General features: G+C 36.6%; 3 protein-coding genes across 3 annotated transcripts; 2 read left to right on the forward strand and 1 right to left on the reverse strand.

Moving 5' to 3' along the window:
- Window positions 1-1,679: 1,679 nt before the first annotated feature.
- BDF20DRAFT_368004 (uncharacterized protein) lies at window positions 1,680-2,848 on the forward strand. Its single transcript, XM_053075290.1, has 2 exons — window positions 1,680-2,127; window positions 2,203-2,848. The coding sequence occupies exons 1-2, from the start codon at window positions 1,900-1,902 to the stop codon at window positions 2,572-2,574; spliced, it is 600 nt and encodes a 199-aa protein (XP_052937937.1). The 5' UTR covers window positions 1,680-1,899; the 3' UTR covers window positions 2,575-2,848.
- BDF20DRAFT_858219 (uncharacterized protein) lies at window positions 2,517-5,537 on the forward strand. Its single transcript, XM_053080396.1, has 3 exons — window positions 2,517-3,021; window positions 3,085-3,289; window positions 3,360-5,537. Exons 1-3 carry the CDS (start codon window positions 2,677-2,679, stop codon window positions 5,462-5,464), a joined length of 2,655 nt encoding a protein of 884 aa, XP_052937938.1. The 5' UTR covers window positions 2,517-2,676; the 3' UTR covers window positions 5,465-5,537.
- A 2,757-nt stretch (window positions 5,538-8,294) lies between these two features.
- Window positions 8,295-9,541, reverse strand: BDF20DRAFT_368094 (uncharacterized protein). Its single transcript, XM_053075291.1, has 2 exons — window positions 9,483-9,541; window positions 8,295-9,400 (listed from the first exon to the last, which is right to left on the reverse strand). The coding sequence occupies exon 2, from the start codon at window positions 9,340-9,342 to the stop codon at window positions 8,416-8,418; it is 927 nt and encodes a 308-aa protein (XP_052937939.1). The 5' UTR covers window positions 9,343-9,400; window positions 9,483-9,541; the 3' UTR covers window positions 8,295-8,415.
- Between the last annotated feature and the right edge of the window lie 2,561 nt (window positions 9,542-12,102).

Here is a 12,102-nt window from a genome sequence, read left to right on the forward strand (position 1 = left end):
AATGGAAAACCTGAGCGCGATGACCAGCCGACCTGCTAAAACAGAGCAAGCCCAAGGGATGACGGATCGGGGGTATTCTTATTTGGCATTTCTTTTTGGTTTATCTCTATTCATGCGATCGATCTTTCTTCAAGTAACAACTTAGCCCGCAAGACAGGCATATTCCCTGCCTCTTGGAAAGATATGAGCTAGATTACTCCCCAAGAAAGACATTTTAATCGATCTGAAGAATTGGTAGCAAATATCACTGATAAAACTCATTGAATACATTTCAAAGTAATTTGCAGCGGTTCCACTTCCATTTAAATGTACATACAAAATACTGTAGCATTCTTTTCATCCATATTGCTACCTAAAACGTTCGCTTATCCTCTAAATTGGTTACTGTAATGAGTCGATGACTATGAACTTAATGACTTCGTTACTCTTCAGAAAAGTTGGTAAGGCTTCTTACTGTGCACAGGTTGATGGGGATGATATTATATCGCGAACGTCTTTATGCTAGTTACTAGTTTCACGTTCAACGCTTTTCGTTTTACTACTTATACTTGGGACGTCGCATATGTTATACACAACTTGTATTAGTATAGAAAAAGATGATGAGAAATTTGTATTTAATTCCCAATGAGTTTTAGTCAAAATAGCTTTTATGCCTGGAGCCAGCCTGCAAGAGGCTAGTGCAAGGTACGTAAAGCCTGAACCTTCATATTTTCTGCACAGGGGAGGGTGTCAACTGTGCTGTAAGAGCAATAAGGAGATTTCAAACCAACTTTCGTTATGTCAGATTGGATGTTGATGGTTTGGTTTTACTACTTTGATATAGAGACCAATATCAGCTATAGCTTCTTGTACCCACCCTGTGTTTGATCTGTGTCTGTGTACATGTCACATATTCAAAGCCATCTATGTCGTAAAAACCATCTTTTTGTTGGTACATATTTATGGAAGGAAAGTAGGTTGCAGTAAAGTAGGCCACAATTTCCTTTTAAAATTCTCGTACTCGCTTTTGAAGAATGATGAAAGAATGATGCTACGGCTATTAGTAGTAATTGAAAAAAAAGCAGCTATAATGGACATGAAGGATACATAAATGTCAACGAGAAGTTATCCTTTTAATTTATTAAATAGGTTACAGCAGATGTCACCGAAATCATATCTGCATACTTCGACCAACAATAATAGCGAAACTATAAAATAGAAGGAACGTGCGCATTGGAAGAAAAAGAAGACTTTACAAGTTACACAGTTAACGGTACTATATGCCAGTGAAAGCGGCTTTTAGGTGCTATTGTACATGTGGTTTCTTTTGTAAAAATCTTTTTTGTAGTTAGTACATGTTGACATACACACACACACAGCAAAACTACAAAAATTGTCTTTTTAAGCGTCTCAGCCGAATAAGATGCATTTCGTTGAGCATAAATCAAGTCACTTACAGTAACCTATCAGATCAGGAAATTACTTTTCTGTTTAAGCTCTTTAGGGGAACCATCGATGTAGCATAATGCATTTAAAACAATAAAATCCACTTCTTTGTACACGTCCGTGTGAGCGAAAGAGAGGAAGGCTTTCTGCCTGTTTGACCTTCAACTTTAAAATTTATCTTGGGTATGCAGTAACAGAAAAAAAAAAAAAAAAAAAAAAAAGGATTTGCTCTCAACTTTTTTAAGTATTCTATGGTTCCACATGCACTTTACTTTCCTTTATCTCTTACAACTCTCTTTCTGCTTACTTTTACTCATCTTTATCTTAGTCCTTCTTCTTATCTTCTCAACTACGAATAATATTCTGGTTTTTTACTGCTTTTTGCCCCCACGTCATCAACTAATCATACCTTCAGCATAGTATACCCTTATTCATAAACCTGTAAAGAGCATCAGAGAGTATACTTTGCCGCCCATGAGAGAAAAATCAACAACTCAGCAAAATCAGCAACAGCTAAAAGCAGATACAGAGGAGGATATTGTCGGCCATAGCGACGTTGAAAAAGTAAAAAATGCGAAAACGGCAAAGAAAAGTAGTAAGAATGCATCATCAAACGCCAGTAGCGCCACTAAACTCAATGCGAACGGAGCGCCCAAAAGGCAAAAAATTGTGAAGGCATGCAGAGATTGTCGCCGCAGAAAGGTATCCAGAGCGCTTACTATGCACAAGACGCTGGAAAGCATCCCATACTAAAAAACCACTTATCTATATATTAAGGTTAAATGTGATGGTGGAACACCTTGTGGTACATGTCGAAGATCATCTATACCCTGTATTTTTGAGGCTTCATCACCCAAAAAAGCCAACAGTAGCAATAATAGTGGAAGTGGTTCAAGTACAACAGCAGGAGCTGCCGGATTAGTTGCAACAACGGCAGCCACAAAGCATTACATTGAATCGTTAGAGAACAAAATAAATGTTATTGAAAGAGCTCTCAATTCGTTGGGTGAGCCTACAATACAGTTGGTGGAGGAAGCGATGCGTAAACAACAATTATACACAGACAATAAAAATACGATAACGAACGTACAGCAGGGTAAAATCAGAAGTGCAGCTTGCTCTTATATAGTTTATGTACATGCATATTGACATTATTTGACTCTATTTGGATTCACAGGTATTACACCGCTGTTTAGTTCAACTGATGATAAGAATAGATTTTTTATCAACGAGTTCGGCAGCCCTAATTATATGCAAGATATCATGGCAACAGCATATATAGATTCCCAATCGTCGTCCTCACCATCACCATCATCATCCAAAAGCAGTAGTGGTTTACTACAGCCACCGCTGTTCGTGATCACAGAAATTGAAAGTGATTACATACAGTTCTACTTCATTCATATTCAACCTTATTATCCTTTATTCGTACCTTCACTGTTTAATCAGCAATTTCAGCTCAATAGTATACCACGCATTTTGATAAATGCTATATGTATTCTGAGCTCGTTCCATCAGCAAACAGGCGAACATGAGATTTATTATCAGAGAACTATGATGATGTTGGATGAAGCAGTAGGAAGGCCTTCTATTGCACTTATACAAACATTTCTGCTATTAGTCAAGTATCTCGAATGCAGTTGTAACAGTAAATCTTACTTTTTTGAGAAAAGTAGAAATCTTATCAGCCGAGCAATCGATTTTTGTGATATATTAAAGTTGAATCCTTTAACAATGACAACGCTTAGAGGAGCAACAGCAGCAACAGCAACAGCAACGATAGAAGATTGCAACAGAATGGATCTGGAGTTGGAGACTAAAAAACGCACAATGGCTATGGTTTTCACATACTGTACCCTTTTATGGTAATCGCAACGAATACATTACCCTACAAAAGGAAATTTTATGCTAATATAAATTCTATAAATCTCAAAGTGTGGAACAAGGACTATCCGTAAACGGCTTTATAACAGCAGCGATGGATGACAAAGTGCTTTCACTATTCTTGCCCACATCTACACATACTGATGAAGCGCTCTTCATAGATTGCCAACGCTGTGTTATACCTTTTATAGCCACTTTATCTAAAATCCACCAACACATACAACGTGTCACACAAAGACAAGAAGTTCAAAAAGATAAACGTACTGAGACACAGGTTATGGAAGAAGCAATGACATTAATACAATTACAAGTCAGGGTCGACCGTGATTACATGAATTTACCTGCACAATTCTTACTGAATTCGTCATCAAGTGGTGTAAACAATGACACTAAAAAAAGGGCAAAAAATAAAGAGCAACCAATGGTACTTGACTATCCATTTCCTGTGCCTGAAAAAGAAGAAGACCAAGAAAAACCAACAGCAGCAGCAATAAAGGGTACTACACATGTAGTATCACCGATTACAAGGTTTATTCATTTATTGTATCACTTAAACGTTATCCTATTGCATCTTCATTATCTCATGTATCCTTTACCACCTGTCAGTAAAATCAACAGCATTACTAGCAACATTGAAGAAATCTACAATGAGTACAATCATAAAGAGATGTGCCTATCGTCTGCATCGAGCATAATTCGACTGGTAGAATATCTATGGATTAAAGATCCAAACCAAGCGTTTAAATACATGCCTAGAGGTATACAATTCCTTATTCATTGCATCACGTCAGCAGTTACAGTGTTCAAGGTAACAGCGGCAGCAGCAACCTCTCATGCGACACTTACAAATGAAAAACAAACTATAGAAAAAGAGCACCAAAGATGTTCTTATCTAATACAGCAGCTTACAGTAAATTCTCCTTTGCGTGAATTAAAAAATTACGCAACCAATATGATGAATGCTCGAGCACCCAACAATACCGATAGTAAAATGAGCAGTATGAACACGTCTCCATCTCCTACACATTACATCCAGCCATTTCTATCAACCAAAAGCAATAGTAAAAGAGGGAATACAATGCCTTCGACAAACTATTACAACATTGTACCAACAACTTTGCTTCATTCCTCAAGCGCCGATATCCCTTCTCATACATTTCAACACCAATACCACCAACCGCTGAATAATATACATGCCATGCCGCTACAAGTAACTTATCACCAACCTCACCAGCCAAGGCCTTTGCTAAGAAGAGGAATGGCTCAGTCTTGTCAAGATCTAAGGTCTTTCAACAATAACAATGGCAATTATCACTCTCACCATCATTGCCGAAATCCATCTGTTATATCCTCCAATAGTAGCATATCAATCAGCATGAATATCAATCGTCCTCGTCGCCAAAACAGTATTAGTAGCAATCAGAGCAGTAGGACAGTATCTCCAAGTTCACCTTACGTAAAACCTACAGCTACAAGCAACCCTGTGCATACTAGCACGATATTACAGCCACAAGCACCCTCTGACCCATTCATACCAATTGCTGTTCCATATCTTCATCAGAATAAAATTAAACGGGTCAAGAAAAGTATATCTATTCATGGCATGTCTGATATCTATCATCAGCAACAGCAACAAGCACAAGTTAATCATCGTCATTCCATGCACGAACAATCAATACAACAACCAGCACCGCCGCCACAGGTGCAAGGTATCTTCCCTTTACAGCATCAACAATTTAACAGCGCTAACGCTTCTTTATATACCCAACAACCTACTGCTGCTACAACTACCATTACAGCGCTTACTCCTGCTATTCCCGCAGCAGCAGCTATAACTACAACTGCTATTGAAGATAACTTTTTACATCGACCTTACCAACCGAGTCTTGATGACGATCTGAACACCTTTCCTTTAATTGGTCAACATACAAATAATTACAACAATAAAAAATTTATGGAGCTTTTACATAACGGTAGCGCTCCTGGTACAATGGTGGATACAACAATGATGGACAACAATTTCAACTTTTTTGACATAGCACCATCTACAAATATGATGATGATGGATTATGACGTTACAACCGCTTCAGCAGCTTTATCAAATCACGGAGGCGACATATTGATGCAACAACAGCAACAACAGCAATACCAATGATTTTTTCTGCCATTTAGATTTGTATGCATTATTCTGTATTAACTAAATAAAAGCCCTTGTTTTCTATCTAACGTAAGAATTAGTGAAATGTGTCCTTACTAAAGCAATTACTCCGAGTTTATCATTATGATAGTGAGCTTTAAGAATCAAGAGGGAATAAGGGTCAACGGTAGAATGGTAAATGTAATTGATTATATGCAGACGACGACGAGGAACGAGAGATTACCTTGCTGTCTACCGCTGACGATGGACAGTTGATATTCCATGCAGAGCGATATATCCAATGCTAAAGCTAATGAAATACATTGGGCGACAAAAACAGATCGGATACGGCAAAGGAGTCAACTTCTATCAGCATGTTTAGAATCATCTAAAGTATGTGAACTATTTATACAACTGAACTATAATTTTCTATGGATGAGATAAAACCATAGTAACAAGCGGGCAAGAATTAAATGTGCGCTAGATAAAAGCTAATACTGTAGTTGGCTTGATGTAGCATTCCACATTCAACAAGAGAATTACTAGCCTTTTTTATGAAAGGGTGTGTGTGTGTGTGTGTGTGTGTGTGTGTGTTACAAACCTTTACTATATAACTCCATGTACTTTGCAAGTAATATTGAGAAGAAATTGCCAGGTTTATGTTATATTCATAATCTGATAACAATTGCACATCTTCGGTTGCCTTTAGCTATAGTACGTCTATAAGGTGTAGTACTCATTAGTCGCTGCAACGGTAGCGATATTACTCTCATTATGCCTTTTATGTATGAATCAGAAAGCAATATTGTGCATCCTGTCGAGACGTTTACCGCCTCTCACCTTTATTATCCTATTGCTGAAAGCAACCACGTATATTCCAGTAGAACTCTCACGTAAGCTGACACTTAGCGGTGTTTCCGTCCACAGAAACAAGAAAAGATGGCCAATTATTGTAACTAGAAGTAGGATGATCACCTTTGTTGTACATATTTCGCTTAATATAGCTTCTGGGGTTCTTTCCTTTTTGATTTTTCTAACTGTCGTTTAGGTTGTTATACTATTTTTCTACTCATAAATTCAATTTTTTAATCCTTCTCGAGCGTTACTTTAGCCCTGGGTGTTTTGAAAAGTGTAATAATAGCTGTGTTAACAGTAGGAAAAGTGGAATACGCCGATGTTAGCATGATGCTTGATAAAATAGAAAACGTTGGACTTGAGAATTTCTTTAAATGATTTTTTGAGATTACGCTTTTGTTTTGTCACTTTAATAGAACATGGGGTTAATGCTACAAGCAAACTTCATACGATTCTTTTTTTTATCACTGTAAGACTCATGGAATGCACGTAAACAACTTTATTCAATAAAAGTCTTTACCCAAAGAGTGCAATGTTATCTTCTATCGTACAGCATCAAACGCCAGAAAAAAAGCTCTTATTTGCTGGATTTGTAAGCTTAGAGGCGAAATTATGTAGCTGTAATGAAACCATTAAATAGCCGTAAAGTTTTCATGCTTATTTGCTCATTCCATAACTACCAAAGCCTTACACTTTATGAAGCATACTCAATTGATCATTGAGTCTATTTCACAGAGTTTTTGCTAAAAGCGGACAGCGAACTTCACCTGATAAACAACCATTTAAACGCTGATATCAGAAAACATATGTAGAGTCTTGGAATGTGTTCCTTTAATCATCTTTCTCTTCGCTCAAACTTGATATAATCAAAAATACAGGACCAGTAATGTCAGAAATCAGGATTTGTTGACAACGTCATCCCGTGGGATGGTTTCAATAGGTTTGACGGCAGGTAAATATCGATCAGCGGATGAATAATCACTAAGAAATCTTAGCTTACCGCTGCAAATTTACTGATAATAACAACACATCATTGTAATCACTTTAGAGGATTACTAGTGAACTGCATATACAACATGTGAAGGATACCGGTGAAGCAGAAAGCAACGCTTGAAGAAAAGTAAATATAGAAAATGCTTCGTAAGTACAATTACTTTTTGTCTGTATGGTTAATTTTATATCCAATATATGAAAAGCTATTCTTCAACATTTTCAACTACAATATACAAATATGAAGCACTTATTCAATACAAGCGACAATCAGGTAATATGAAAAATGCATTAGCTGTTCCAAATGGTGACCATTACATGATAAGTAGCATTAGTTTTGATCAGATTTCCTTTTTACCTCACCAACGATAAACCACATTATGTATGCATTTCCAATTAATAAAACCTTTTGTCGTGAAAAACTTCAAAAATAGCGGGAAAATTATGCTGAAGTGACCAGGCTATTAGAACGTCTGCAAATAGTGTCTACAGATTAAGATATACAAGATTGACAATTTTGTTTTTGCTTCTGAATTATCTTTACAAGTTCTTCATAAACGCTGATGATCGCTTTTTGGATAGCTTATCAACCTTCTATCTAAAAGCAATGAAAAGTTTTAAAGTTGTTATAAGAACATGCTTGGTTGAATCAGCAACAGGGTGATGGGCCGTCACAATTTTCAGCAAGTATCGAAGTATAAGGCTTCCGTTTGTTCCGTCTTTTTTGGAATAAAATCAACGTTTATCAACTGTCTGCCACAAGAGCGATCGGATAGATCGGAATTTCATGAAGTGACTATTGTTGGTAAGGTTCTTGTCAGGACAATCTCTAGGAGATCAAAGATTTATCTGAAGCCAACTAGCAGCATTAAACAATCCTGATCAATTTATTGCTCATACTTAAAAGTAGTGAATGCATGCTTTCTGGATTTTTTTTATTGATTTGTGAGTCTTTGTGTTTTGTTATCGCATAGAAGATACATATATGTATAAATAATACATAGTATGAGGAATATCATGACTTTTTGTTTAGTACAGTTTCTGGGTACTAAAACTAATTGTTTACTAATAGATGAAATGTCCATAGTAATCTAATAGATCCATTTCTTCCTTATATAACATTCTTAATTTGGTGGGTGTGATGGAATAGGAGGCCTGTGGCGTGTCCTTAGAATAGATACTAAATCATCCAACACTTTGCCCTTTTCACCAACAGGTACACCTGCTGTACCTGCCGCTGCTGCTGTCGCTGTTCTGACTAAGGATGCTGCTGTGGTTCCTGTTGTAGATGAAGTTGTTGACAATTGCTGCTGCTCTTGCGGCTTTACAGTTGATACATTATTAATGTTATTCTGTTCATCATTCTTGATAGACTGTTGCTGTGAGCTGGTATAAGGTGTATCATTATATTGAAATTTAATAGCCGTTCTTCTGGTCATATTCTCATTATCATCGTCATGCCGTTGTTGTGGATGTTGTTGTTTTGATTCCAGTTCCTCAATACGTCGCTTTAATTGCTGATTTTCCTGTTCTAAATGTTCCATACGTGTTTGCCATTCTGCCATCATATTTACTTTAGCTTCTAGCTCCTTTACATATCTTTCTTTCCTCTGTCTAAATGCTCTTTGCGCTGCCCTATTTTGTTCAGCTCTTCTTGTTTCAATTAAGGTTTTCTTTGATGTATTTGATGATACTTGCTGTTGTGATGCGGCGGTAGTATCAATAGTAGTTGTTGCAGCTATATTATTACCAATACTATCAGCGGATGTACCTGCAGTGGTACTAGTAACAATTAAAGGTGCAGGTTGGGTGGCCATGGTGGCACTACTTTGGACATTACTAGCATTTCGAGGAGTAGGTTGACTGTTTACGGCGGCTTGAAGAGGTGTTGAAGAGCGTGCTTGTGTAGTCTCACGTGGAGTTGTTTCTGCAATGTCTGTTTGGTACTGAAAAGGTGGCATTTCTTCATCCTGCTGTTGTTGTTGCGTTGACGTCGATTGACTTTCGTCAGTATTAACAACAGAATTAGTGGATATTGGTTGATTTGACATTGTGCAAATGTCTGTTTAAAGCTGTCAACAGTAAACAAGCAAGTGTATAAGTGAGGGGCTGAAAGAAAAAAAAAAAAAAAGAAATTATTAAAAGAGCAATGGCTCATTCGGGTTCTCACGTAGAAAAAATGAATGATTACGTAATATGAATCTTTAATTGCAGGTTTGGTTAAATGCAATGGTTACACTCTAGGGGAAATTGGTTTTTCTATTCATCATTTCAATGCTTTCAGTGTTTTGGTTATATCTTGTTAGGATTGGAATTTGAGGCAGTCTATTTCCCTTATCTGTAGTGATTATCAGAGAGACATCAATATTCCAACAGTCTTGTATTATTATTGAGCCTACTACAGTATCCGTCAATTCCATCGCAATTATTATTTCAATATACAACCATGCTGCTGTATAGCTAGGCTGCAACTACCGTCAAAATTTTTTTGGAATATGTTTGCTAAACCTGCATAAGCTCGTGAATGGACGTTCTCGAACAGATTGTTAAGAATGGAGTGATAGACTACCGATACAGCATATGACATGTACAATGCTTAAGCCAGTGTTATCAGCTCTAAAACATCGATATAATGAAAACTGTAAGCCGAACACATAGAATTACCATGTTGTGCATCAACTTGAAGGTTACAGTAAGCTTATATCACTATTTTAATAATATATTCTTACTGAACAGCCATTTACTGTGCGATTTGTGATACCTTCAAGGCCACCTTAATAGACTTTACTTTCACAAAAATATGCGCATCTAATGATTTAAGAACGGAATTAATATAAGTCATTGCTAAATCACGAATAATAAGCCTCTTGATAATAAAATATAAGAGCATTTCTTACAAAAATCTTTTTTTTTAGCCGATATACGCAGCATAGACTACTTATCATTTCCGGCAGAATAATTTTTCCAAACTTGTTTTCAAAAAGATACTGCGAAGACGCTTCGTGTATAAATCACCAATATATTGTTCCGCCAAAGACGAGGTACAAACAAAACGCAAAGAGCTTGCAATCAATCTTCCTTCAAATCATTATTTTCCTAACGACACTCGTCCGATGAATAAATTGGTTTGATAAATTTCTCTCGATATCATAATTGTAGGCATGACTGGTGCCTCCTCAGTTCTATCAAAATTTTAAACCATCTTTAAATGACCAGAGCAACATGGGATAGATACAAACGAACACGTTTTGATCCGATACTCTTCGTAAGGTAAGATTTATGCATTCTTTCCTTTACATTAGTTTCTATTTGATTCTTTCTAGTAACCTTGCTTCTCACTACCAACCTTTTATTAAACACCATGCCTTTTGAAAAAGCAAAAGCTAACTTAGCGGCGAAGTATGGAGAAAGCAAAGGAAGGTAGATAATGTTGATAACACTGCATGTCTCAACTTTCCTTCATTTATTTTTTCTACAACGACATATGTGTATCTGAAGATGATCTTGGGTGTTTTCATTACAAAATGGTAGTGAAATTGGCCATATAAGCTACAAATATGCTTTTATTTCAGCGGTGGATTCTGCATCCATTGTGTTAATTGCGTGAAAGGGAAGAGTTTAATACAAAGACGATGTGGCAAAGAGTTTGTTGAAGGTCGCGTACAATTACACTTGTTGTGGTCAGGTCAGGAGCGCGTGGAAAAGAAGCAGTGAAAGTGACATCATGCAATAGAAATACCCTATAAAGAGTTGCTGAGAAGACAAAGCCTGTGAATTGTTTCTGTTTCAAATATAGATGAGTTCAACACTTCGAGGAAGGTAGAACAGTATGGAGGAGTGTCTGTTCCAGTATTCAACGCTTTAGTTCCTAGAGGTTCACGATAAAAGTATGATTAGTCTGAAATCCCAGGTGAATCAATGTATAGTGTCAAAGACTGTAAATATTGCTACTCAAAAACGTCGATAATCACAACCTCGGCCAGAACCATGTAGTATAAACTGTCGCCTCGAAGAGAGTGTTTTATACCCCGTACAGTAGGGCTAAGGCTAGCGAAAACTAATATATACACGTCTACTGCTTAAAAAGCACTTAGCAATTAACTTGAGTTCATAATTTGACATCTTATTCTTTCCTTTTTAACTACCTCTATGCCTGGATACAATTTAATGCTACTATTACAAGCGCATAAAGGCAATGAAGGTGAAGGTTTATTTACTTTTTTCATTATACGTTTCTTTTTATACAGCAAACGCAATACTGAGTTGTTGAATGTCATACGAGAGATAATATGGATACTGAGTATGATCAATAATACAGCAATAAGCATCTTTTTCTCACCATTTTATATCGAGGAACTAAAGTTATTAGTACTTCTCATTTCTTCGTTTCATTCAAAGTAAGAAAGAGCCACACAAGCTCTTTGTAGTTCCAATTAACTTGACCTAGAGCGTTCGCTCAGTTCAGTCTAGAAAATACTATCCCTCTTCTTTAAAGATAGCAGTAGCAACTTTAACAATTATATTCTGAGATGGCGACCCTTGAAGCTTCTCAACTCTTTTATTCAATTGCTTTTGCTTCTATTATTATACTCTACTCAATCGTCTACTTCCTTAGACAGCTATAAGACTCTCCGGTTTATCAAACACAATTGCCAATATATTGTATTCTTATTGGAGGGAAAACATCTCTGCTAAATAAATCTCGTCATTCAATCCATCCTTTTGTGGCTTAGAACATTTGAATTGTAACCTTTTAATGTGAAATCGAATTCCTGCGTTTACTTAACTTTGAAATTTACTTAACCTTCAAA

The sequence above is a fragment of the Mycotypha africana genome (assembly GCF_025528875.1).
Source record: "Mycotypha africana strain NRRL 2978 chromosome Unknown BDF20scaffold_3, whole genome shotgun sequence".
NCBI lineage: Eukaryota > Fungi > Mucoromycota > Mucoromycetes > Mucorales > Mycotyphaceae > Mycotypha > Mycotypha africana.